This window comes from Chiloscyllium plagiosum, chromosome 10 (genome assembly GCF_004010195.1).
Source record: "Chiloscyllium plagiosum isolate BGI_BamShark_2017 chromosome 10, ASM401019v2, whole genome shotgun sequence".
NCBI lineage: Eukaryota > Metazoa > Chordata > Chondrichthyes > Orectolobiformes > Hemiscylliidae > Chiloscyllium > Chiloscyllium plagiosum.
Genome location: NC_057719.1, coordinates 61,491,958 through 61,518,987, shown reverse-complemented (window position 1 = coordinate 61,518,987; position 27,030 = coordinate 61,491,958). Strand labels below are relative to the sequence as shown.

Genomic DNA, 27,030 nt, shown 5'->3' with positions numbered 1-27,030 from the left:
GAGATTAATCCTTACCAAAAAATAAACTAAACACCCCATGGTTATTGCATTAAATGCTGCAAGTGAAGCTTCTAGGGTTAAGAGTCAATTATGTTTTTAATGAAAGTTACAAAGCTTTGAGTCTGATTCCTAGGGCAGACATCCAATAAAGCTGTTAAATCAACTTCCATCCCCTAAAAGGAAAAAAAGATCTGATTGTCACAAAATACTTTTTTTTAATATAGCCCAGCACCACCCAGATGGAACATACCCTGTAGGTTGAAGAAATTTTAAAAAAGACATGTGTTAACCCTCCTAAGGGAACCTTATAGGAATGACATGATAGCTCCATATATCTTTGCTTCCCTGTCTCAACCAATCTAAAATTTTTAATGTGTACCCTCTAGTTACATTTTCCTTCTCACACAGCACGACTATTGTGCAGAAAATGCTGCAGTGGTGCGTGAAGTAATAATGAACAAAGGTGGAAGCAATATGTGCTTATGTGAAAAGCTTATCCTTGTTGCCATATTACTCATGAATTTGTCAGAGACCATGTAAAGAAGTCATAAGAATGCAGCATTGAAAAGTGCACCAGTTTATGATCACATTAATGGGCTATTTGTTCTAAATCTGGACACTAGACAGCAAAGAGCATCTCAGTTGATATACTCCTTTGTTTGACTCTAATGGCTCTATTGCTGAGGGATCAGACTGACACATTCATACCTGTGCATCAAGGTGCTAGCTTTGTTTTCATGACATCTCATTTACTTTTATTTAAAATATCTCCTCTGTGATATTAAGATAAACAGTAATCACTGTTAAAAGAAATTAAGTGTTACAACAAAGAAGCAAAATCTCATTTTCTGCTTGAAGAGCAGGAAAGCATTATGTTTCTTTGGGTCTCTCAGAGATTCAATCTAATTTAATTCTCTGTCGTTTCTAAATAAACACTCTTAAAACCTTGCTCATCCTTGGGAATAAGGATGATAGGGGTAATCAATATTTCTAGCATTTTAATTAAAGCCGTTAGTGGAATAAATCCATTTAATTATCCATTAATGAAATACAAGGTCATTTACCTGACAGGAACTTTGAAGGTTGATTATTAGACAGAAAAAAAAGCAAATAAACTCCATGTCAGAATCATTTAGTAGTAAGATATAAGGTTAACAACAGCTTCAGACTTTTTCATTTTTTGAAGGGATTTTTAACTTTTCCTTTATGACACTGTGAAGCTTGTTGCAGACAATTGTGAAAACATAGATGTGACCTTAATTAAAGCTTTCTGTTGTGAATGTTACTTTGCAATCCTAACAGCTGAACTGAAAGCTATTGATTTTTAAACTGTTAAGTCCTTAGGAATGGCTTTGAAAAAAAAGTAAGGAATTTTAGATTAATGGGTATTTAATCATAGGGTTATGGTATAATATCTGAGATCCACCTTACAGACATCCATTACCAATGTGACATTGTCTTCTTTTAGAATTTTAAACAAAACAGTATCATTTTATGATGGAATTTCTCAGCAGAAGTAAAATGATTTTAGCCAAATCAAAAATCTGTAAGTTGTCTATGTACAAAAGGTCAGTATACAATACTCTGATTCAAAAGGTTTTGTGTTGCCTGTCCTGTAATATAGGTTGGAAATTTTTTTAAAAACACCTTCTATACCTTTTGTTCTTGCTTAACTTAATTAGCCCATCTTCCTGGTCAGTGAAGTGTATCTCTATACCAGTTGTCTGACTGATCTTTCACAACTGTTCTTTTGTCTTTCATCATCAGGTATTAAAATCAATTTCCCTCTATTACTACTCCTGCGAACATACTGCAGGCTTTTAAAATCAATGACGTTCACTCTCTCTGTTAAAATGTCTTTCTCCATAGACATTAGTTTATTCTGCAATGTTCTGCTAACTTTAGTCTATCATGTCGGAAAAGAGGTTTTCAATAATCTTGGTCGATTTGTAGAACATGCAGGTATTGGTCTGTAAATCAGTGAAAATTATATTTCTTGTAATATTTAAATAGTGCAACTTATTCCAACATTGCGACTACTTTGAGTCATGACAATTTTTAATTGAGTTTTTAGAATATTATATATTGAAAAGACTAAAATGATAAATACTAAAATATTAAATTCTGCAAGGAAATTGTGTTCTATCAATTTTATTGCATTTTGCAGTCATGCCATGAAGTAATAATGAGTGGCATCGGATTGAAATAGCTATCCCGGTGTTTGCATTATAGATTCCTGCTAAATATTCCAAAAGTGCCATTCACTTCCCAGTAGCCATAACAAATCTCTTTGCCAATTTGGGATATAATTTGAGAAACAGAATTTATTTTTATTCTCAGTATACTCTCAGCTTGAAAATTTTAGTGATGACATTAAGATCAGCTTTTTACATGTCATCTAATGCATTGCTAATTAAGGTTTGCATGTTCATTAAAGCTTAGGCCAATGTTAATTACATATATTAATGGAATCTTGTGTAACACCTGCCTAAAGCAATGGCCTTTAATCTTCCAAATATCTCAATTGAAGCTGCTGTGGTTACGAGTTTTTCATAATTTGAATTCAACATACAAGCATGTACCTTTTTGAGCGTCTTTTGCATTTTTTCAATGCATATATTAAATGCATGCCTGTAATTTTAAAATCCTGAAGAGTTTATTAATGCTTGTCACTAGAGGCACTGAATTTTTTTATCTATGTAAAATATATGTTACATTTGCCATCTGTTTCTCCGATAGTCCTTTCCTGTTTGCTTTACTCCTGTGGAGCATTTTCAAATTTTCAAATGCACTTGAAGTCTTTCTTTTCATTGCTTCTAACTCTATAAAGCAGAAAAAAATAGAATTTTGTTACTGGTTAGTTCAAATAAATAAGTAGGAAAACCTTTTAAAGGTATCGAGGAAAGGTGTTACTGTTATCATTTCCAAACCACAAAATGTTTCTAACATATGTTTTCCACCATTGATTTTAAGGATTTCTGTTTATTCTCTAAAACGGTAGTTTTGTTCCTTTTTGTTCTTTTCCCATCAAAAGCAAAGATTATTTAATATTAGGCAGAATATTTGTAATTATTGACAGGCCTTGTAAGAGTATATTTAACTATACAATTGACAGAACACTGTAATCTTCAATGATGTATGAATGATTGATGTTTACATATGCTATCACCAGAGTACATGTTAGAGCTTACAGCAATCAGAAAATTCATTGTGAGCATACAGAGCAGGGTATGAATAGTAAATGATAATGGTTCCTACTGGCAATGCTTTACATACCTCTTCTGATTGACAGAATATCCAACAGCGAAACCACAAGAGACTTCCAGTTCAGGAACTTTCTTGCAGATAGTAAATTGGTGTTGGCATACACACAAAATAAATTACATGATTCAGCAGATTTCAAATCTGAACCTAAAACTCTGGAGACAGAAGTAAATATTCATCAAACAGTTGAACTTTAGATTGATTTTATTTTGCATTGACAAAACTGTGTTAGTTTTAAGCCACAGCCTTAACAAATTTAAACCTTGCACTCAGATTTGTAAAAGTCAAGAAACTCAGTAGCCTGCATATGGAATCGAAACATCTCAAATAAGGAACATTAAAGGGATCACATCATTTATTGCAGAGTGTGAGAGGGGCACAGGTAGAATCCTACTTAGAAATAAATGCTTTATGTTTTGCCCTGAATTATTAAGGCTACAAAACTGTAATTAACAGATGCCAAACTTACGTTGTTAGTAGATTGTCACACAAATGATCATTAAGCACATGATGCACAAGCTATTAGTACATACAATGTTTCATTTTACATTTGTTGATAATAGCAAGGAAATATCTTTAAGAAATATATATTGCAGTTAATAAAGGAAAGAAAGTGCAGGACTAAATAGTAAGTATAAATATTTCAGATATAAAAGCTATGTTGCAGGTCCAAATACTTAATTAATTTCTAAGTTGGAGGCCCAGTAGACTTACTAAATGTCATAAAAAATCTGATTTGGAGATGCCGGTGTTGGACTGGGGTGTATAAAGTTAAAAATCACACAACACCAGGTTATAGTCCAACAGGTTTAATTGGAAGCACACTAGCTTCCGGAGCGACGCTCCTTCAATCACCTGATGAAGGAGCGTCGCTCCGAAAGCTCGTGTGCTTCCAATTAAACCTGTTGGACTATAACCTGGTGTTGTGTGATTTTTAACTTAATAAAAAATCTGGTTTGATATTGCAACAGTCAACTGCATGCAATGTGAAACCCCAGCAATGCAAGACTGGTTCCTCCAGGGGTCAGACTTTACTCCTTTGTGGATTCTGGCCAGCACCTAAAAACAGACCTATACTTCAACTTTAATCTTGCAAACCTTCAGTAGAAGCTACCTTACGATATACATACAAAATCGTTAGCCACCTCCACAGAATGAATAGAAAAAAATCAACTCTTATGAGGAATCATGTCATGTTGAATCTCTTGATTTCCACTACATGCCTATATCACAGAATTAAACATATTGGCTATTACTGATAATAGTTTGTTTGTTGTATGAGTAACATCGTCTTGATTTTTGTCCAATTATCTTACTTGTAACTGAACTTATTTAGACTGACCATAATTTTCTAACAATGTGACATTTGCCACATTCATGATTAAACCAGAGAATGTGCAGAAACATTTAATTAAGTCTTTGGTGCATGAAACCATAATTAAGGGATAATAGTGTGTTCCATAGAGCACTATCTCACTCACGAGATAATATGAAGTTCACAGTGAACATAATGGTGTAACTTGTGTCTCATTGTGACCTCAAGGCAAAAGTGTTGTGTGAATGGCTGGGCAGTAATGTTTTGATTGATTTTCATAGAAGTCTATTCAGTGAAGTGTATAATTCCATAGGAACTTTAAAACTAAAACTATATTTTAACACATCTGTGAAACCTAAACTTCCCACCCCCAGTTTCTCACATTACAATCTACTAATTGGTCAATTATCTTTTGGAAACAAGCCAATAAAGATAACAACTGGAAAGCTCTTACAAAATTCCTGAATGAATGATGGTAAATAAGTGTTTTATACATATTTTGGTTTTGTGGTTGGTATAAGGAAAATATTTAGATTTTCCTGAAGTAATGAAAATAAATAACCAATTTGAACTCTAATTCAGGTTTGTTGCAGTGCTCCAGCGAAGCTCAGCGTAGGCTGGAAGAACAGCACCTCATTTTCCATTTGGGAACTCTACAGTCTTCTAGTCTCAAAATCAAGTTCAGCAATTTTAGGACTTGAGGCGTCTTCTCCAATGCCCTTACCCCGACCCCACAACAGACCTCATTATCACACATTCTGCCATTACACAATGACCCATTGATAGCCACTAATAGTCCCCATTAACTGCTAATCTCCGAGCCTGATTATTATCGACTCCTTTGTCTGTCCAACTGTTATCTCTCTTTGGTTCTATCTCTAACTATCATTTTCTCCTTTCCCCCTCCCTCCTACTCCATCTTGTGCATTTTTAAAAAAAATTCCTAGCTACCAATAGTTCTGAGGAAGGGTCACGATCTGAAATGTTAACTCAGATTTCTCTTCATAGATGCTGCCAGACCTGCTGAGCTTTTCCAGCAATTTCAGTTTTTGTTTCTGATTTACACAATCCGCAGTTCATTCAGTTTTTATTTACCAATTTGAACATTGGAATCCTATAATCAGTTGGTACATTTGGGCAAATCACTTGTATGTCAAACAGGGTTAGCCTCATAAAATAATTTGTTTAAAGCACATCATATAGTAATAGTGAATACCTGCCAAATTTTGCAACTTAATATGTTTTCAAAATGTCCTTTTTACTTCTACATTACTTATTTTTGAAGTGTAGACAAACAAGTAGTCTATTTGTGCAGACAAAATTGATGAGGATTCCAGGATTCTTAACATTCTCCTATACAGGCAGAATGGGCCTTTGGCATTTTAGCACATCTGACACTCCAGCAATGCCTCTGTATTGCACTCAACTGTCAGCTTAGTTTACATACATGTCTTGGACTGACCCTAGAACCCACAAATTTCCAACCTGGAGGTGAAAGGGAATCATTCAGCTGAGGAGACAATGCACATGGTTGAATGGGACAACTTGCAACTGTATTTGCACATCACAAATTGGAATACTAAATTGCAATTCATCATATTGTAACTCACAGTTTGATGACGTACCCAAATCATTGAGAAAAGGCGCTTGCTTCCATTGAGATTAATGGGCGAATAGAAGAGAGGGCCAGTGTCTAATACAGCGGCAACATTTCTACGCTCGTTTAAACTGTGGCGGATTATTAATTGAGAGAGGATTGGAGATGGTCTATCTGTCCACTGCTCCTGTTATGGGAACAATGTTCAGCAAGAGGAGTGAGTCAACAAAAAACATTCAATCACAAAAGTGACACAAGAAACTGAGATTGAAAGCAAGATTATCGTAGAAATTCTAACAGCAGCATTTTCATAGTGCAAATAAAACACAACTGAGATTCTTTGAAAGGTTGCAATTGGAATTTATTTTAAACTCTGGTTTGTTTTGCATTCATGTTGAAAAGTATGGTAGCAATATCTTGGGATAGAAGTACCGAATTACTCTAGGATATAGGTAAATTAGTTGTGTCATGAACAGAGTCTATGTAACAGAGTTCATCTGAAATGAGAATGCTAATGAATGCTACTGGGGAAAGGTTGTAGTCTGAAGCCAGATTTTAAAAATGCGGAATTGAAATAGAATGGAAAACATTGTAAGTAAAATATTAATGATTGTGAAAGTGGTGTGGGATTACCTGAAAAAAAATCTGTCCTAAACTATAAGATGATGCTTGCAAATTACTTCTGCGAATAAATTGTGACAATCAGGACTATGCAACATAGCAGGGCTGCTAGAATTAAGTGATCTAAGCTCTTGGAACTCTGGTGACAAAGTTGAATGAATACTATTGTAATATCAGCCGACTGAACTAAATCCTGACATTGTAAAATCACTCCCACACTTTGCCTTGACTTGCCTTGGAGACAAGAAATTGTAAGCAACCTTAATTGTTAACCCACTGAGTACTGCATTTCATTTGAATCTTGCTAAATGTGAGCTTGGCTTCTGTAAAATTATACAGTTGAATTATACACAAGGGAGTGAGAATACATTACTCATTTTGTCTAAAACCTAAGTATGCCATTTTAGTGATGCATTGCTCATATACTCTCAGGATTCTCAAAGGATAATATCTGAAATCCCTGCATTGGAGTTTAGGATTCAGAGAATATTCTGAGCTGTTGATGAATGCTGAGTTATTTATATTTATTAGTTACATACACCTCTGTTTCTAGGGAGAAATACAGCTTATCAACATAGAGACCAGGAGAGATGCTGTGGAACAGATGTCACTGAAGCTTTATAGCGAGCAGTACACAACTCACAACAATAGAAAACAAGAATTTGCTGCAATGTCAAAAGTCAATCGGGTAGATACTTACAGGTATGGGATTTATTGTAACATTAATTTTTATTTAATCTATAATTGCCAGGATTAATTATTTCATGAACTGCATTACAAACCATTATTAAGTACATAGTAATATATATTATTCTTTATTAATTAAAGATACTGCGCAATTCTGCTGTAAGCCCATATCAGGCCTTAGTAAATTAAGTAAGCCTACTCAAGATGTTAAAATAGATGATAAAATGACAACTTGAAGCTAGGTATTAAGTGCCATTTTTCATAGCCCCCTGCCAGCCGAACCCATGATGGACAAAGGACTTTATTGAGTTTAATATTAGAATCTTCACCTCTTCAGACATTCTGTTTATATGCTTTTAGTAAAATATTCCATCATTGCACATGTTTTGGAAACTCTAAAATAACTGCTGTTTTGCTTTGAGTGTTACAATTTACTCCATCTTGATGTCTTATATTTCAGGGTGTGAAAATACGTCAACATGTTTAGGCCAATCACATTGCAGGGATTTCCAAGGGGCTTTCTTGTATCTTAACATAGTTCCATTAGAGATTGGAATTATAAAGAACTCCTATGCATTGCAAAAACAGCATGCTTCCTGATGAGGAAAGAATTGCACTGGTCTCTACACATTGCAAACATCATCAGTCCATCAAAAAGGGCATGATTATGCTTACACTATATATAACAGTTGGAGCAATTTTGTTTGTTTTCCTTATTTCACTATTTTGTAGTTTTGCACATTTATACCTGATTTGATTTATGAAAAGAATCCCCAAATTGGGAGCAAAAGTGCTGCAAGCAAGGAAGAGTTATATTTATGTTGTGCCTTTCATTATTTCAGGGTATCTTACAGTGCTTTATAATTCAGTATCATTGTAGTCACTGTTGAAATGTAGGAAATCAGAAGCAAATTTTACATATCGTAAGTTCCAAGTACAATATGATCATGACCAGAAACTCTACATCAGTGATGTTGGTTGAAGAATATTTATTGGTTAAATCATCGTCAAAGAACACCATAGGATCTTTTCTGCTCAGCCAAAGACAAACAGAACAATGGCTTAACATTTTACCTCAGTGTTCCATTGGAGCATCAGTTTAGATTTTGTGTACAGGTGTTTGGAATGAGTTTTAAATTAACTATCCTCTACCTCAGAGGCTAGACAGCTACCAGTGACCAACTGACACTTAAGATAATGTAATTTTGTGTAGGGGGCACATTGCTGATTGTAAGTCAGAAATGCCAGTGAAACCTATAAAGTGGACTAAATTCCAGTGAGACGTGGTACTGGAACAAAATGTGCTCACCCACTAAGTGGTGCACATTTACAGTAATCAAAGCAAAAGCTGCTGTCTTTGAGTTCACACATTTATATTAGCGTTGCACCTGACTTGGTAATCTAAAGAACAGACAGGTAAGTTAACCACATCCTGTATATACTCATGTATAAATCGATCTCATGTTGAAGTTGACTGCTTACTTTTGGCCAAAAGTCTTGTAGTTTCCAGATATCTCGTGTATGAGTCGATCCTACTATATTGCATTATTTTGTATTTATTCATTCATACCAGTAACTCTATTCATCGCTCTGTATTTATTATATCGCATCTCAATTCATCATTCATAACTCTACTGCACTTGGTTTACTACAGCACATTTTGATTCATTCAGACCAGTACTAAGTCTATTGGTACTTGTCACACTTTGTTCACAAACATCTAAGAGTTAATATCGTCAAAAAGTTAATCGTTTTAATTGTGCCATTATATCTGAATAAAATATTAGTTAAATACTGGTATATCTTTAATTCTTTGACAAATGTGTTAATGTTGGTGAGGTTCATAACATACGAGAGTAAATGGAAGAATTTGGCAGGAAAGTTCAAGACGTTTACACATTCAGAACTTAATAAATGTTTCATTTTAAGTGAGCCATTATACCAGGCCATGATGTTGTTGAACAGTGTGACTTTGCAGGATTTCAATGAATCTTCGACATGTTACATTTTCAGACCAGTCTCTTACTTTTATCCAATAATTACCTTCACCGTAATTCATTGTGTTTTTCTTCTTTACCCGGTATTAGTTATGCGATCAAAACGACTTTTGCTACAGCAGCATGCGCTTCAGCCCCTTAAAACTTATGCCCATGTAATAGTCAAACTCCTAATTTCAGCTTTAGAAAACCAGCTTCAAAATTCAACCTATACACGAGTATATATGGGACATAACACATTCAAGCAATGAAATGACCGAGTTTGTTGGATTTGAATCTTCTTAAACTTTCTATGAAGTATCAGATCTGACTGAAGCAGTTAAGGAAAGTTCTTTTCAGCTACTCTGATAAGAAATGATTCTACGACAGTTTCAGACAGAAAGTCTTTTCCTTCCCGCTCATGAAAAAGTTATGCATTCAAGCATATTCAAGAAATTTTGAGCTCATAATCTGAGGTGACAATTTAGCGGAGTACAGCTCAGAATTAGGCGCATCTGTTTCTCTACTTAACAAGAATATCTTCATTTGAAACATACTTTCCCAGTTATAAAGGCCTTTGGGTTTGAAATCATGAAAGACACTATATAAATGCAAGTTATTTCTTTCTATTTATACAAACTTTGAATTTCTATTTTGACGTCCCTTCCATGGGAGTTTTCTATGGACATTTCCATCTGTATCCCAGTATCAGAGGCTTAAAGGGAATAATTGGAAAGGAAAACATGCAGGATAACGCTGCACAAATAGAAAAGCAACTAAGAGATAGCTTTCCGACAGACTTCAAAGAGTATGATTTTCATTGAGCACATTTTAGAAGAGGTCTTCTGAAGATGGCAATGGTTCAGTGGGGAGGTAGAAAAGGAGCATTCACCCATTGCAAACTAGCCTTCAAATGACATTCGTTGGAACAATAAATTTCATCTCAAAAGGGGGTTTTACAGTCTGTACACATGCATATTTACGAGTATTTCTTTTTTCAACTGCCTCTGCATTACTTTTTCTATTGTGTGGAGGCGCTGATATTGGACTGGGTTGGACAAAGTTAAAAATCACACAACACTAGGTTATAGTCCAACAGGTTTATTTGGAAGTACTAGCTTTCGGAGCACTGCTCCTTCTTCATGTAGCTGTGGAACAGGATCATAAGACACAGAATTTATATGAAAAGATTACAGTGTCATGCAACTGAAATGATATATTGAACAAACAATATATATTGATACAGTGATATATTGTTCAATATATCATTTCAGTTGTGTGACACTATAATCTTTTTCTATAAATTCTGTGTCTTATGATCCTGTTCCACAGCTACCTAATGAAGGAGCAGCGCTCTGAAAGCTAATACTTACAAATAAATGTGTTGGACTATAACCTGGTGTTGTGTGATTTTTAATTTCTTCCTACTGTGCCATTCCAAAGGGCTTTCTGAGCTTGATGAATAGCCCCTCCCCCCCAAAAAATTAAAACACATGAACTAGACTTTGAATTAGGCATCAGCATTCTCAACCTGAAGCCATCATAAGCTGCAGTACATAACAAGCGAATGAAAGAGCAAATATAGACAGTCTGAAACACAACACTAGGTCCAAGCCTCTGCCTTAAAGAAGAATACAGCATTATTACAGGAGGTCTGGCATTAGATGACTGATGATGATAAGCTGTGCAAGCATTGCATAACAATAAAGGTTGATTAATTTAGTCCTTAGTTACTCTTTGATGCTCAGCTGGGGAGTAATTCAATGAGCTTCCAAGCATCTGATTGTATCACTTGTAATCTAATCACAAGAATGTATGTAAAGATTGGTCATGATGACTTAAATGTTCTTTCTGCCATTGTGGAGGAGTACCCTTAACTTGACAGTTAACTTGGTGTTTAAATTGGGAATTGTCAAGGAAAGGGCTTGAATTCACCCTTCAGTACTTTGCCTTTCTTCATGTTTTTGCCTATAAAGATAACAAGGAGCTATTCTGCTGTAAGAGTTCACACAGTCAAAAGAGGGAACCCTGGTAATGGTCTCTTTGCTATCACTGTGGCATCAGAACTAATGCTCCCTTACAAATCAGCCCAGTTAACTCAATTGGATTGGAGATGGCACATAGGCTGTGAATCTCATTCAGCCTTGGTCTTTATCAGCTATGTCAAAAAATGAAGAGGGTAAAGCTTGTACTTAACTTTGAAAGTGCTGTTAAAGCTTAAGGAAGATATATCATGTAGGACTGGAGATAATTCATGAAGTCTCGAAATTGATTTAACACTGACATATTTTAAAAATAATATCAAATGATATTTCTTGCAACTTGATGTCATCTTTTTTATTGCAGTACCATTAATATTTTTTTGAAAAATCATTTAACTCAATTTATAAATATAAATAATTTGCAAATTGTCAGATTATAAGTTAGGGATACATAAAATAAATTGAATTTTAAATCCAAATCTGTAATATGAAAATGTTAATGAGTACATGCTATTTATTTTGATACACGCGCAGTTATGCTACATGTATGGTACACTGTTTCAAGGGGAAGATAGTGAGAATATACTTTGAAGGGTTCAACATTCCATTCAGGGGCTTTAGGATAAATTGTACTCTATATTTGAAGCATATTTCAAATGTCTCCATAAATCCAATGTGCTGCTTTTGTTTACTCAGGTTGAAACCAAAGTCAAAATTGTGTGAAATTCATGTTTTGAATTACCTTGGATTTTTATTTACATATGAAATCCCAGAGAATTCATGCTGTGCCCATTGAACAGATCATTAAACTTGTAACAGAAACAACTCTTTTATTAAGAATTGCTGAGTGGAACATCGATGTTTGCTGCAACATTTCAGTCATGTGTTCATTATATCAAATTATGATTACATTTCATATATTACAGAATTTTTTTTCTGATGAAGACTAGCTCTCTTTCCATTTACTGGCATTGGACTCCTTATTGAGAAGACTTTAATGGTAATTTTTGTTATGGATTGGTCAGCATACAGTCCTGTGGATGCACATTAGTGTCAGATTTAAGTAAATCTTGAGAACTGTACATTGGCTTGTTGATGTGTGAATCTTTCACAATTACCACTGCTTACTGCGTCAGGATGTTGGAGCTGAGTTGTAAACCAGAGAGTTCGGTTAACTCAGGCAATGTGCTTTGAACTGTACATGGCTTTAATCCTTTTAAGCCCCTCAATCTAATGATTTATTTAATGCAAACCTTACAATCTTCCTTTGAATTTTAATGATTACTGTCTTTTTGAGAATCCCTCATTTTGACTTTATGGCCTCACTTTTGCATCAAGCATGTCTATGGGGAGCACCTGTCGAGTGCTCCATCCAGCTCTTGTGAGTGGTTTGGCATACTCACTCATGCCCAACTAAAATGTATGTCTGATATACTTTCATCTTCTCAGAAAACCTTTGGCTGTAGGCTTGCCTTCTGTGCTGTTGACCCTCTTGTTTATTGATATACATCTATGCAGTTGATATTCTGATGAAAATGCTGTATTGAATTGGGGACTTTTAAACCAATACTGAGGCAATGAATCAAATTCAGTGATCATTTCCATAATATGGTTTATCATATATCATTGATACACATGGATGAAGTGACAAAAAAAAATGTTTATGGGTTTATCTTGGTTAATATCGAATTATATGAATGCCTGTTTTTGTCTCCCTGATACATTATTACTTTATTTTATTTCTCATACTGTGCTATCTACCTGCATTGGAGTTTAATGAAATCTTGCTGGCTAGCTTCAAGTTTTAATTTTCTCTATAACAAGCAATTAAATTTTCCAGTCAACATTGATTCAGGAATATATATTTTATTTATGTAATACATAATGCATTTTTAATTCTTCTTTCCAGCCTTCTGGACTTTGAATCGGAGTACCAGGAGCTCTGGGATTGGCTGATTGACATGGAATCCATAGTGATAGACAGCCATGACCTGATGATGTCAGAAGAGCAGCAGCAGCATCTTTACAAGGTTAGAGCCTATGTTACTGTCTTTACATGGATATGGAAAATCTGATTAGCCTGACAAGTCTTTCTCTCAGTGGACATCTTGGCGTTCATTGTATATATCATGGTGCCTATTAGAATTCCCTTCCCTGTCCCCAAATTCATTTCCATCTTCTGCTTGCCAGCAAAGAGTGCAGACATCATAATTGCCAAACTGTTCCCTTTATCACATTCTATTAGGTTTAATTTTATAAAGGAATGAAGAATTCTTCCCATAGATGAGTAGAAATAAAAGAGACAGGATTAATAAATAGACTGAAACAAAATGAATAGTCAATGAAAATGGGGGCTCTACTTTCCAGTCTGTGCCTCAATTTGAGGTTTCAAATGATTAGTCTGTCCTTCAGAAACTCTACGAGCAGAATTTTCCAGGAGTCTGTTTTATCACTACACTGATACTAGTTGGTTTTCAATGAATTTTTATTAATCACAGACAAAACAGCCTTTATTGCTTTGTTATTTTGCATACAATTAAAACAATATATTAGACTCTAATATTGTCTTGAATTCCTTCAAATAATAAATGGGAAATATATGTTTTCGCATTTTTTGTTACATAGCCTATTAAGTACTCTATTTTGTATGATATTACTTTACCCTTTTATTGACACAAAATCTCAAAGCTTATACTGTCGACATGATAGCATTTTACAGAAGAGGGTAATGTGTTAGAGCATTTCAGGGGTTATTTTCAGCAGAAACTCCAAAGCAGTAAATCTGCCTCGTTTAGGCTATTTTTTATTGTTGTAATTCTGACAGTTGTCATCCCTGAATTGCTTTGAACATATGGCACATTTCGAAGAGCAGATTGTGAATCGTAAAGGAAAAAAAATTAATAACCACCATCAGAATTGACAACAGGATAATGACAAGAAACAACCACCCTCTGGCTCTATGAGTAATTTTTCATTTTTACACATGGAATGGAAATTCAAGGTCAAACAGAAGCCGATCTCTTATCTTAGTGGCTTCATCACAAGTTACTATCATCTTTAAGAGTAGCACCAGGAGAAATGCCTTAAGGTCTGCGCATTATCAGTCCCAGGAAGGGAAGCATCTGGGAGCATTGTCTTTCTCATTGCCAGAAGGAGGTGAATGCCACTAATGCATGGCTGTTGTACAATGTGATAGATAAAGAGTAATCAGATTTTGTATTTTTGAGAAACCATGAGGGAAAAAAAAACACAACTTGTAGAAACAGCACTTGGATAGAACCAAAGGTAGCTGTGAGAGAAAATCACACAGACATTCTCCCCCAGAGGTATAACTATATACATGAAAAGAGAATTTTTAAGCAGAGCAGCAAGCACAAAGGGGGTTTGTGTATTCTTTGATTTTCATTTGAATGCACCACATTTGGGGTCTTTCCTTTACCTGGATGAAACTGGTTTGCTGTTAACTGGCAGTGGGCAGAGAGGCAAATACAAACTATTGAAAGAAGTAATTTCTTTGGACTTCAGAGTATCCTTTAGCATAGAGGGCTTGCCCAGAAGGGAATCAATTTTCTGTTATCTGCTCATAGGCTTGTTCCTCACTTTCACTGAAACTTATCCCTCCAGTCCCTCTTGTTTAGTCCTTGTTAATGTTAATTACAGTTATAAAAAGATTTATTCCCTCTTGTTTTTTTGAAGAATGTAAGCAAATTCATTCCACCAGTACTGTACACTCTAGATGAAGATTTTGGTAAGGCAAGTTAAAGTTTTTGACATACTGCAGTGAATTTTCTTTAGACATTCTGTAAATGGACTACAGGCAAAATAAGAAAGATTACATTTAGTTTTAAGTTAAGTTTTATATATTGTACATGAATGCATGCTCAACAAAGTTGTGTTTCAAGAACAGGTTGTCCAGCAACCATCTTGTTCACCCTTGGATTGTATTGTGCGATTGAAATCATGATTCTACAGGTGCAATTCATTGGAACACTTGCACTTGACTTGGCAATAACGTCTTTATTTTGAATTTTTCTACTGAATTAAGTAAACTTGGGCCTTAAGAGATTATCACAGAATTTAAATAATGCTATCACTTTGTATCAAGAATTCTCTACAGGCCTTTCACCAGGCTCAGAAGTTAAAAACTCCTGTCATCTTCTCATGGCTACATTCCTATCTGTACAAATCCATGAAGGTCAACATTTTAACTGAAAATACATCATAGGAATACTGTTGGAGGATAAGCAGGAGAATCCCTTGACAAAGTTTCAATCTCGATTTTACCTCCCTCAAGGATATGTCATTCTGATGTCACCTCATATCTATATGTACAGTGTTTATTTGTTTATCAAAATAATACAATATGATTGGTTGGTGAGAGGCATTATCATTTAACATCTTCTGAGGCTGTCATTTCAATTGCAGCTGAAGCAACATCCATGTTCATAATAAAATAATGCAGTAACAGATGGATTTCTTTATGAATGGATTTATTAAAAAGAAACAAAAGTTCTTTTATCGAAAAACAACCTAAAGCTATTCACTTACAAGCAAACCTTTGAATTAATTTTGTATAGTTAATTAGTTAAGCACTGTGAGCCCTTTAAAGATGGACATGAACAGATTTTTGTCAATAAATAAATATATATATATTTCAAATGCATTGAATTTTCTTGGTGCACAATTCGTTCTCCTATAACGCGCATTTTGTCAATGTAATTTGGCTGTAACATGATTGGTGAATTGGGGAACAATTTTTTAAAAATGTGAAGTCCCATTGGCTATTACGTGATTCCACTCCTGGTTACCTTCAGTCCACTCAAGGTGTTTACTTGAGGTCAAGCAAAAGAAGTTGGATGACGGGGTAAATTTTTTCTGAACTTATTGTTGATGATTTTGAGGACATTTTGAGAAATTATTGCTGGAGAAAAGCTTTGGATTTCAGGATTCTCCTCATTCTGGACAATGCACCAAGCCATCCTCCACTGTTGGTGAGCTTTCTGAAAATATCAAAGTGATCCTTCTACCTCCAAACACAACCTCCCTCATTTAACCCATGGACTAGGGTGCAAAATAGCTTTTAAATGCACACATTCAGGAAGCTGATTGCAGCTACTCAGAGGGATAACGAGGACAGTGCTCTTAAGTTTAGAAGAGCTTTAACATTAAAAACGCTATTGAAATCATTGTGGAGGCCAGGGGTGATGTCAATAAGGACTGCTTGCATGCAGTTGGGCAGAAGCTTCTTCCAGATCTTCTTCATGATTTTAAAGGTGTTGAACCATCGAAGGAGCTTCTAGCAATAAAGAACATTGTGTCGCTCTTGCAAAGCAAGTTGGATTTGAAGATTACAGAAATGTGGCTCAGGGAAGGACAGGACTGGCAGTTTCAGAATACAAATGCTACAGGAAGGACAGAAAGAATGGCAAGAGAGAAAGGGAGTGACATTTTGGATAAGGAATAGCATTACAGCTGTACTGAGGGAGGACTTTCTGGAAATACATCCAGTGAAGTTATTTGGGTGGAACCGAGAAATAAGAAAGGGATGATCATCTTACTAGGATTGTATTGTAAACCTCCTAATAGTCAGCGGGAAATTGAGAACCAAATTTGTAAGGAGATTTCAGTTCTGTGTAAGCATAGTAGGGTGATTATGGTAGGGGATTTTAACTTTCCAAACGTAGACTGGGACTGCAATATTGTTAAGGGTTTAGATGGAACGGAATTTGTTAAAAGTATACAAGAAAATTTTCTGATTCAGTATGTAGATGTATCTACTAGAGAAGGTGCAAAGTTTGACCTATTCTTGGGAAATAAGGCAGGACAGGTGACTGAGGTGTCAGTGGGGAGCACTTTGGGGCCAGCGACCATAATTCTATTAGTTTAAAATAGTGATGGAAAAGGATAGACCAGATCTCAAAGTTGATGTTCTAAATTGGAGGAAGGCTAAATTTGATGGTATTAGGCAAGAACTGTCAAAAGCTGATTGGGGGCAGATGTTCCCAGATTAAGGGATGACTGGAAATGAGAAGACTTCAGAAATGACATAATGAGAGTACAGAAACAGTATATTCCTGTCAGGGTGAAAGGAAAAGCTGGTAGGTGTAGGGAATGCTGGACGACTAGAGAAATTGATGTTTTGGTTCAGAAAACAAAGGAAGCATATGTCAGGTATAGACAGGATTGATCAAGTGAATTCTTAGAAGAGTATAAAGGCAGTAGGAGTATACTCAAGAGAGAAATCAGGAGGGCAAAAAGAGGACATGAGACAACTTTGGCAAATAGACTTAAGGAGAATCCAAAGGGTTTTTACAAATACATTCAGGATAAAAGGGTAGCGAGGGAGAGAATAGGGCCCCTCAAAGATCAGCAAGGCAGCCTTTGTGTGGAGCCACAGGAAAAGGGGGAGATACTAAACGAGTATTTTGCATCAGTGTTTACTGTGGAGAAGGACCTGGAAGATATAGAATGTAGGGAAATACATGGTGACATCTTGAAAAATGTCCATATTAGAGAGGCGGAAGTGCTGGAGGGATTGAAATGGATAAAAGTGGATAAATCCCCAGGACCTGATCAGGTGTACCCTACACCTCTGTGGGAAGCTGGAGAAGTGATTGCTCGGCCCCTTATTGAGATATTTATATCATAGATAGTCACAGGTGAGATGCCGGAAGGCTGGAGGTTGACTATCGTGGTGCCAGTATTTAAGAAAGGTGGTAAGGACAAGCCAGGGAACTACAGACCGGTGAGCTTAACATCGGTGATGGGCATGTTGTTGGAGGGAATCCTGAGGGAGAGGATGTACATGTATTTGGAAAGGCAAGGACTGATTAGGGATAGTCAACATGGCTTTGTGCATCGGAAATCATGTCTGTCAAACTCGATAGAGTTTTTTGAAGAAGTAAGAAAGAGAATTGATGAGGGCAGAGCAGTAGATGTGATCTATATGGACTTCAGTAAGGCGTTTGATAAGGTTCCCCATGGGAGACTGATTAGCAAGGTTAGATCTCATGGAATACAGGAAGAACTAGCCATTTGGATACAGAACTGGCTCAAAGGTAGAAGAAAGAGGGTGGTGGTGGAGGGTTGTTTTTCAGACTAAAGGTCTGTGACCAGTGGAGTGCCACAAGGATTGGTGCTGGGTCCACTACTTTTCACCATTTATATAAATGATTTGAATGTGAGCATAAGAGGTATAGTTAATAAGTTTTGAAAAATGTGGTGCTGGTTCTTCAGGAAGGGCTTATGCCTGAAACGTCAATTCTCCTGCTCCTCGGATGCTGCCTGGCCTGCTGTGTTTTTCCAGCACCACATTTTTCAACTCTGGTACCCCAGCATCTGAAGTCCTCACTTTCTCCAAGTTAATAAGTTTGCAGATGACACCAAAATTGGAGGTGTAGTGGATTGTGAAGAAGGTTACCTGAGATTACACCAGGATCTTGATCAGATGGGCCAATTGGCTGAGCTGTGGCAGATAGAGCTTAATTTAGATAAATGTGAGTTGCTACCTTTTGGGAAAGCAAATCTTAGCAGGACTTGTACACTTAATAGTAAGGTCCTAGGAATATTTCTGAATAAAGAGACCTTGGAGTGCAGATTCATAGCTCTTTGAAAGTAGAGTCGCAGGTAGTTAAGATAGCGAAGAAGGCATTTGGTATGCTTTCCTTTATTGGTCAGAATATTGAGATAGGAGTTGGGAGGTCATGTTGTGGCTGTACAGGACAATGATTAGGCCACTTTTGGAATATTGTGTGCAATTATGGTTTCCTTTCTATTGGAAGGATGTTGTGAAATGTGAAATGGTTCAGAAAAGATTTACAAGGATGTTGCCATTGTTGGAGGATTTGAGTTATAGGGAGAGGTTGATTAGGCTGGAGCTGTTTTCCCTGGAGCATCAGAGGCTGAGAGGTGACATTATAGAAGTTTATAAAATCATGAGGGGTATGGATAGGATAAATAGACCAAGTCTTTTCCCTGGGGTGGGGAGTCCAGAACTAGTGGACATAGGATTAGGGTGAGAGGGGAAAGATATAAAAGAGACCCCGGGGCAACATTTTCTTGCAAAGGGTGGTATATGTATAGAATGAGCTGCCAGAGGAAATGGTGCAGGCAAGTACAATTGCAACATTTAAAAGGCATCTGGATGGTTATATGAATAGGAAGGGTTTGGAGGGATATGGGCCGGGTGCTGGCAGGTGGGATTAGATTAGATTGGGACAAGATGGACCGAAGGGTCTGTTTCTGTGCTGTACATCTCTAAGACTCTTTGACTCTAAGTGGAGACTGATCTACAACAACGTGTTGTAGTGGGGGTGGGGGAGGGGAGGGGAGGGGGAGAGCTGAAGCTCGTGATGAAGATGATGAAGTTCAGGATGCAGCACCACAAGAACTTTCCACTTCTCCTTAGTCTTCTATCCCGAGGGAAGTTGAGAAGCAACTGCAGCTCTTAGACGACAATGACTAGAACGCAGAATGTAACTGGACAGCAATTTATGGTATAAGGTCTAATATTCTTCATGAAAGAAGAAAGATGGTAAAGCAATAAAAACGAGATGCCTTTTTTAAGCCAACCTTCAAGAAACCGTCTTAGGGCAATGAACCACAATCATCCATGTCTGGAATAATATTTTCTTTCTTCATAACCCTGCACCCAGAACTGCAGTTGAAAGCAATGATGATGCTGATGATGGCCCTCAGCCTTTGTCTTAATACAGTACTGTAACTCAGAAAACTCAGAAACCCCTAAAAGTGTTAAATTTATTGTATTATTTCATTAAAATATATGATTTTAACATTTACCTAGACTGTGCTATTGTTTGTGTTAAGTTAACTACATTTTGTTTTGATTTTTACTGATATTTTTGGTGGTTCGCCCCAACCCTGATTTTCCCATCATCCCCGTTATGTCTATTACTCGTTTTTCTGTAACACAAGGTCGCACGAGAATGCAAATACCATGTTATAGCAGAACAGACGGTACATAAATTGCTCTTTTATCTTACTTGATGCACAATCATATGATAATTTCATTTTTACAAAGTAACCTGTTCACAACATTAAATAGAATATTTTTGTTTAGAAAGGCATCACGTGTCAGCACAGACTTTATGGCCGAAAAGGCCTGTTCCTATATGTACTATTCTTTGTTCTTGAAATATTGTAATCTTAATGGCATTGTGTCACCACTCTTGTCTGTGATGTAAATTGTCATAAATTTTAGGCTGACGTCAACTCAAGATCGTAAATTTCTGTCATGGGTGTTTACATGACTGAATAGACCAATTCGTGACCCACATGGGGCAGGTAGTTGGATCTAGCATGTAGGTTTTGCTTTCTCTTCATTTCTGCTCTCACTCCAAATTGTCATGAAGACAATATGGCTCAAAGCATGATGCAAGTTTATGGACACGTTGCTGCCATTTTGAATGATTGGTAGCACACTCCTCTATCATTAATTTCATTGTTGCTTCAGAGTGTGTTGAAGCATTTTCTTTGTCCTTGGTGGCAGCTGCCCTTCTTAAACCATCGTCAGCTCCATACTAAAACGAAACTGACCATCATAAATATATATGATCTACTGTTTGTAGATGACAGCAGTGTACTTGCCCGTGCTGCACCAGATTTACTCTGGATTTCTTCATTTCCTCTTGTAACAAGCTCAGCCTGTTTTTGAATATTGCCAAAACAAAACTCGTATGTCAACCAGTACCCTGATCAGCAAAATATCACACTTCTCAGATATGTTGAAGGAGAGTGTCTGGAATAGGAGAAACAATTCATATACTTTGGCAGCCATGTCTCTCAAAAGCCCACAATTATCACTGTCAATTCCAAATTCCTTTGTTCATATTGAATACCGGGCCTAATCTCCATTTATCGGTTTCTGTGAAACATATCCATTCTCACCAAATTTGTTTTACAATACAGAACTGTTTGCCCTAAGTTTACTATCACCTTTGATGTGTCAGACAAAGACAAGTCTGAAATTTCATTTTATTAATTTTGATGCCTCCGTTAGTAATCCCTCTGGCATCAAAATTTCAAGCCTTCATTTATTTTTATTTTATTTTTGTCCGTGCCGTTATGGACTGGATTTTATTTTGGCAAGGTGTTGGTCAGCCTTTATTATACTACTTCACCAGATTTTAGATGACAGTTTTCGAAGAGCACAAAGTTCCCTTCAGATGTATTTGCATAGCTTTGGTTTAGATATTAGTTGTAATGATTTATTCCCTGTATGTGTTTAATGTTTCAGTCATCTGATTCTGCAGTTTCAGCACTTTATTTAGTTCAGATTCTGACTGTTTGTTTCTCCCATAGTTGAAACCACATTATTGTCAATTACTTGAGGTTACAGTCACAATAACTGTCTGATGCTGTGTAGCTCCATGAAGTCTGACTTCATTTCCTGCAGTTTGATTAGACAGCTGCAGCTACTTTATCTTTGAAGTTTTCTATTGTATTAAAGTACTCAATACTGTTACCACTCAGCTTTAAGTTCTCAAATATACCGTATTCTGAGCAGTCTCGATGTAAGAATTAACTTTGATCGTGAAATTTCTATCCCAGCACACAGTTGAACTAGGCAAAGAGCTGGCTTAACACAAATAAAATATCGTACTCATTTTCCACATAAATAAATGAATTTGTCAATGGTTTGCATTTCACTAAAGTTAGTATATTCCTTGGTAGAATTCTGCAGAAGGCTGTAAAATAATATTAAATAGTTTTTCAGACCTTGCAAAAAGTGTACTGCATAAATTCTTGCCTTGCTAAAGTGTCAAGAAAAAGAGTAATCAGATGGAAAGAGGATTTAAGGGTGCAGATGGAAAATCAAGTGCTCGTATCTGTGTTAAAGATGTTATCTTTAACCATCCAGAGATATAGATACTCTAATCTGAGTATGCATTTGTATCCAGGTTTTGATGCTAATGAAGCATAATTATCTTGGACAGAAATTTTGGAAATGCACAACAGGTCAAGGATTTATCTGAGACATTAACTCTTACAGCTGATGATTTAGCTGCTGTTGTTCTTAGATTTCATTACAGATTTCCATTTGTTTAGCTCCAGCTTGTTTGAAGTTTAATTGTTCTTTTGTTTTGATGTCAAAGTTATTCAGTTCTCACATGTAATAGCAGCCAATTTAGTCTACAGTACAGAATAGCGGAGTTGAATGTAACGAGTTTGGTTGGGGAAAATGTACATTAAATCTGTTTTTGAATATATTCTATAACTGAAGCCCTGACCATTAGTTATTTCAACAATTTGTACAGTCCAGCATCCAAAGAGTTTGGTAAAATATCTAATTATAATATCTTCCTCCACTGAGAGGAATGCGGTAAGCCACTCAGTCCAGGATCTCATGGACAAACACCTTACCTGCAGTTGTCACTGCAAGATCACCATCTAATTGAGAATGGCAGTTTACTCCTGTGAACTGCCGGATCAATCAGAGGGCTATCAGCACCACGGTGGAAAACGTTAAGGTTGAACTTGAAGGTGAGGACATCTCAATAGTCAGGTGCCATAGAAGTGTAATGAGTTTGGTTGGGCCAAAGCATTTGTCAGGCATGCAGATGCATCTCAGCAATCAGGGTGTAGGGGTGCAGCAGCGGTGGCATTGTCATATTGGTGGCTATTGCTGGAAAGCTCATGAAGAATGGGTCTCCAAGGAACACCGTGGGAGGTGACTAGAGTTTGTCTGCCAGCCTCTCCACACTGTGGCACGCCTTCCCCAGTCACCTTAATTGGATAGTTGAACATTGCTAAGGCTCCCACCACTGGAAATATGCCATGGCAGGGTGAAGAAATTTTGCTCCCTACCCATTGTCATCTTTCCTGGCTAAAACTGGCAAAATTCAGATCATTTGCATTAAATTTTATTGACTCAAAAACTGTGATAAATTTTCTGAAGCTAATTCCGTTTATTTTTCCTCTTGATTTCCATGCCTGTATTCTTGGCTTCCTAATTTTAAATTCCTTAATGGAGCATTGATCTTGAACCTGAGTTACCATCTTACACAGTGATCAATTCCTATTTGAAAACCGTGGCTGTGAGCATATTATTTAGTCCTGTCCCTCGCTGATAGCCACATAAAAACAATTCCTGAAGTATACTGCTGGATAAGAGGGTAAAGTCACCACAGTCCTACCAGACCAAAGGGTGAGGTTGAAAAGGAGATTATTCATGGTAATCTCAGCCAGTGCAGGAATTGAGCCCACACTATTGGCATCACTCTACATTGCAAAGCTATCTGTCTAGCCTACTGAGCTAACTGGAAAATGAATACTGTAGAAGGCAATTTATCTTTTATGCTCTTATTTGCTAAACTCAATTTGATAGCTATCACCCCAGTCCATTTCCTGGCAAGCCTGGGTTCCCTTATGCCATATCTCTTTCAAATCTCTCAGTCACGTACACCTAAAAAACATAGCACACATTTCCCATTCATTTTGTATCTAACCAACAGGTGTGTTTTTGGCAAAAAAAAAGGAATTTCTTTTGCTTTCTCCAATCAAATGATATAACGAGGGCTGCCAATTTTATCCCTCTTGAAAACCTCAGCATGAATGTTAATGCATACTGAGATTTGAGAGTCCAATGTTTAGATGCATCACAACTGATTGAAGTTTGATTACATTTCTTGTATGTATGGCATTGGCTATGGTCAGCTATCTGGCGCTGCTGCTGCTTGTTCACATTAGAATGTTACTCCGTGCATGTTAAGAGGATTCAAGACTTTATGTCATCTGTCTTGTTGCAAACAATCCTATAAAGTTTTTGAGTACGCAAGTTGGAAAAATTCTAAAATGTAAACTGGATATTTTTGAATTTAGAATACTTATTACTCGGTTCTATGGCCAGATTATCATGGTCAACCAGTGGCATGTTTGCAGGTGGGAGACCATGTAATGTTCCCTGGGAGACTCGCCTGCGCTCACTCTAACTGAGGCCCTTAAGTGGTAAACTATTGGCCACTAATAGGCTGCTTCCTTCCCAGCCTTGATTTTTCTGTGGCATAAGTCCTGGGATTGGAGGGAAAGCCCAGTAGACCAGTCTGCTTGACCTTCATGTGGATAGGGCTGTGATGCACTTTCCTGAATAGTCCCCTCTCAAGATTGGGAAAACTCATCCCAAGGCCTGGCCATACCCTTTACTTCCTCTCCTGTTTCTGTCACAGTGCTCTCACACTAAACCTCCATCTTCAACTGTATGTTTTAAGGATCTGGGAATTGCTTGCAGTTCCCAACAGTGGTCTCTGCTCTTGGTGACACAATTGGAACCACAGGGCTCCGTGCCATCAGATTAGCTGGCTGCTTCCTAGTTTAGGATTTATTTGTGTATGGAGAGCAGAAATTCTTCACAGCATTCAATGGCTGTTGGCCAGCTGATATCAGGCAGGTATATTTTCTGTTGCCTCTTCAGTTTGGCACGTCAGGAAAACCTTCCATCTGTAAAATTCTGTCCAACGTCTTATAATGTAGAGATATTAATTATTAAGTTTCAAAACAAATTTGTTTTTCCCTCTGTTCCTTATCATGTTGATTCTTCATAGGATAATAGTTTACCAGGACATCACACTCAAGATACCATTATAATGGTTTATTATCAAGATTGTGAGGGCTTTCTCCTCTAAAGCATCTTAGAACAATTTACTACATTAAAGATGCAATTTAAATGCAAATTGTTGTTTTCAATAATTTTTCATCTGCTGCAAAATCAGCATCAGAATTCAAGACATGACTACACCTTAGTCATTTTGCAGAGAGGCCAAAGTAAAGATAGGCCCCTTTGAGAATGAGGTTGGGAAAATGATAATGGGGAGCCAGGGAATGACAGAGGACTTGAATGAATACTTTTCAACAGTCTTCACAATAGAAGATGCTAATAGCATTCCAAAAATACAAAATAATCAAAAATGGGGAGAGGAAATAAGCAGCACTCGAGAAAGCATGTGAGGTAAACTGATGGGGCTAAAGACCCATAAATCCCCTGGCCTTGATGTGATACATCCCAGAATATTAAAGGAAGTAGCTACAGAGATAGTGGATTCATTGCTAGTAATCTTAAAAGAATCCTTAGGTTCTGGAAAAATGCCAGAGTATTGTAAAATTACCAATGTATCACATTTATTCAAAAAGGGAAGGAGACAAATAAATAACTAACACTATCGACAAGTCAAGTTAACAACTGTTTTGGGGAAAATGTGGAGTCTGTTATAAAGGATGTAATAGCAAAGCATTTAGAAATATATAATACACTCAAACAGAGATAGCATGGCTTCATGAAGGTGAAGTCATTCTTGACAAATATATTAAAATACTTTGAAAAGGTAACAAGCAGGATAGATGAAGGTTTAACAGAAAATGCTGAAGAAACTAATTAGGTTTAGTAGTATCAGTGGAGAAGAAATGTCTTATTTTCTAAAAGGCATTTGATCAGGTAATGTACATTAGGCTACCATGTTGCTGAGGGTAGCATATTACCCTGGATAGAGGGTAACCTTTAGAAGAGTTGGGAGAAATGGAGGCATTTTCAAGATGCCAATCCATCACTAATGGAGAGTCACAGTGATCAGTGCTGAGGCTGCAATTATTTAAAATATATATTAATAATTTGAATGAGAAAAGTTCATGTACTATAGCTAAGTTTGCAGATGACACAAAATTAGAAAGGAATGCAAGAGGTAAGAATAAAATAAAGAGCCCACAGAGGAATTATAAATAGGTTCGTGGTGGCCAAAGACTCGGCAAATGGAATATAATGTGGAAAAATGTGAGATTATGAACTTTAGCAGGAAGAATAGAGGAGCTGAACATTATTTAAATGGAGAAACACTGCAGAAAGCTACATATAAAGGAATATGGGCAATTTATTGTGCATAAATTACAAAATGCTAACATTCAAGTTTAGCAGGTAATAGGGAAGGTAAACAGAATGTTAGCAATTATTTCAAAGGGAATGGCATATAAAGGTGGGAAATCTTGCTAACACTATACAAAACACTCATCAGATCACATCTGGAATCATGCGATCCCCTTATCTGGTCCCCTTGTCTGAAGAAAGATATTGTAATGTTCTAAGGAAGGGTCACTTGACCCGAAACATTACCTCTGATTTCTTTCCACAAATGCTGCCAGACCTGCTGAGCTTTTTCAAGAAATTTCTATTTTTATTAAAGATATTGGAGTGATTGGAACTAGGGCCAGCTGGATCTCATTGGCAGGGAGATCCTTGATCAGGGTTGTTAACCTGGGCCAGTCAGGGAGCCCTGGCTGACAGATATAAACAGAAGATTCAAAAGGTCTCCTCAGTCCAGGGACAGGCTTTGAGCTGACTGGTCAGAGCCCATGCACTGTGCACATACAAATACAGTAAAGGGTGACTTAGTGACAGGATACCAGCCTCTGTGCAGTTATTTCAGATATAATGGAATTGGGGGCAGTTCAGAGAAGCATTTATCCCAGGTATAGAGCAAGTGTTTAAAGAAGAGACTTTGAGTAGGTTGGTCCGATAGTTTAGGAAAATGACAGGTGACATTATTGAAACATACAAGATTCTTGGGGGACTTAACAGACTAGATG

At 36.7% G+C, this 27,030-nt stretch overlaps 1 protein-coding gene across 5 annotated transcripts in view; it reads left to right on the top strand.

Moving 5' to 3' along the window:
* akap6 (A kinase (PRKA) anchor protein 6) overlaps positions 1-27,030 on the top strand; it is a 410,503-nt gene that overhangs the window by 279,234 nt on the left and 104,239 nt on the right. For all 5 annotated transcript variants that reach the window (XM_043697895.1, XM_043697890.1, XM_043697891.1 and 2 more), the window contains 2 exons: positions 7,351-7,499; positions 13,352-13,472. In XM_043697895.1, the coding sequence (XP_043553830.1) occupies positions 7,351-7,499; positions 13,352-13,472 (270 nt within the window). The remainder of the gene's footprint in view (positions 1-7,350; positions 7,500-13,351; positions 13,473-27,030) is intronic.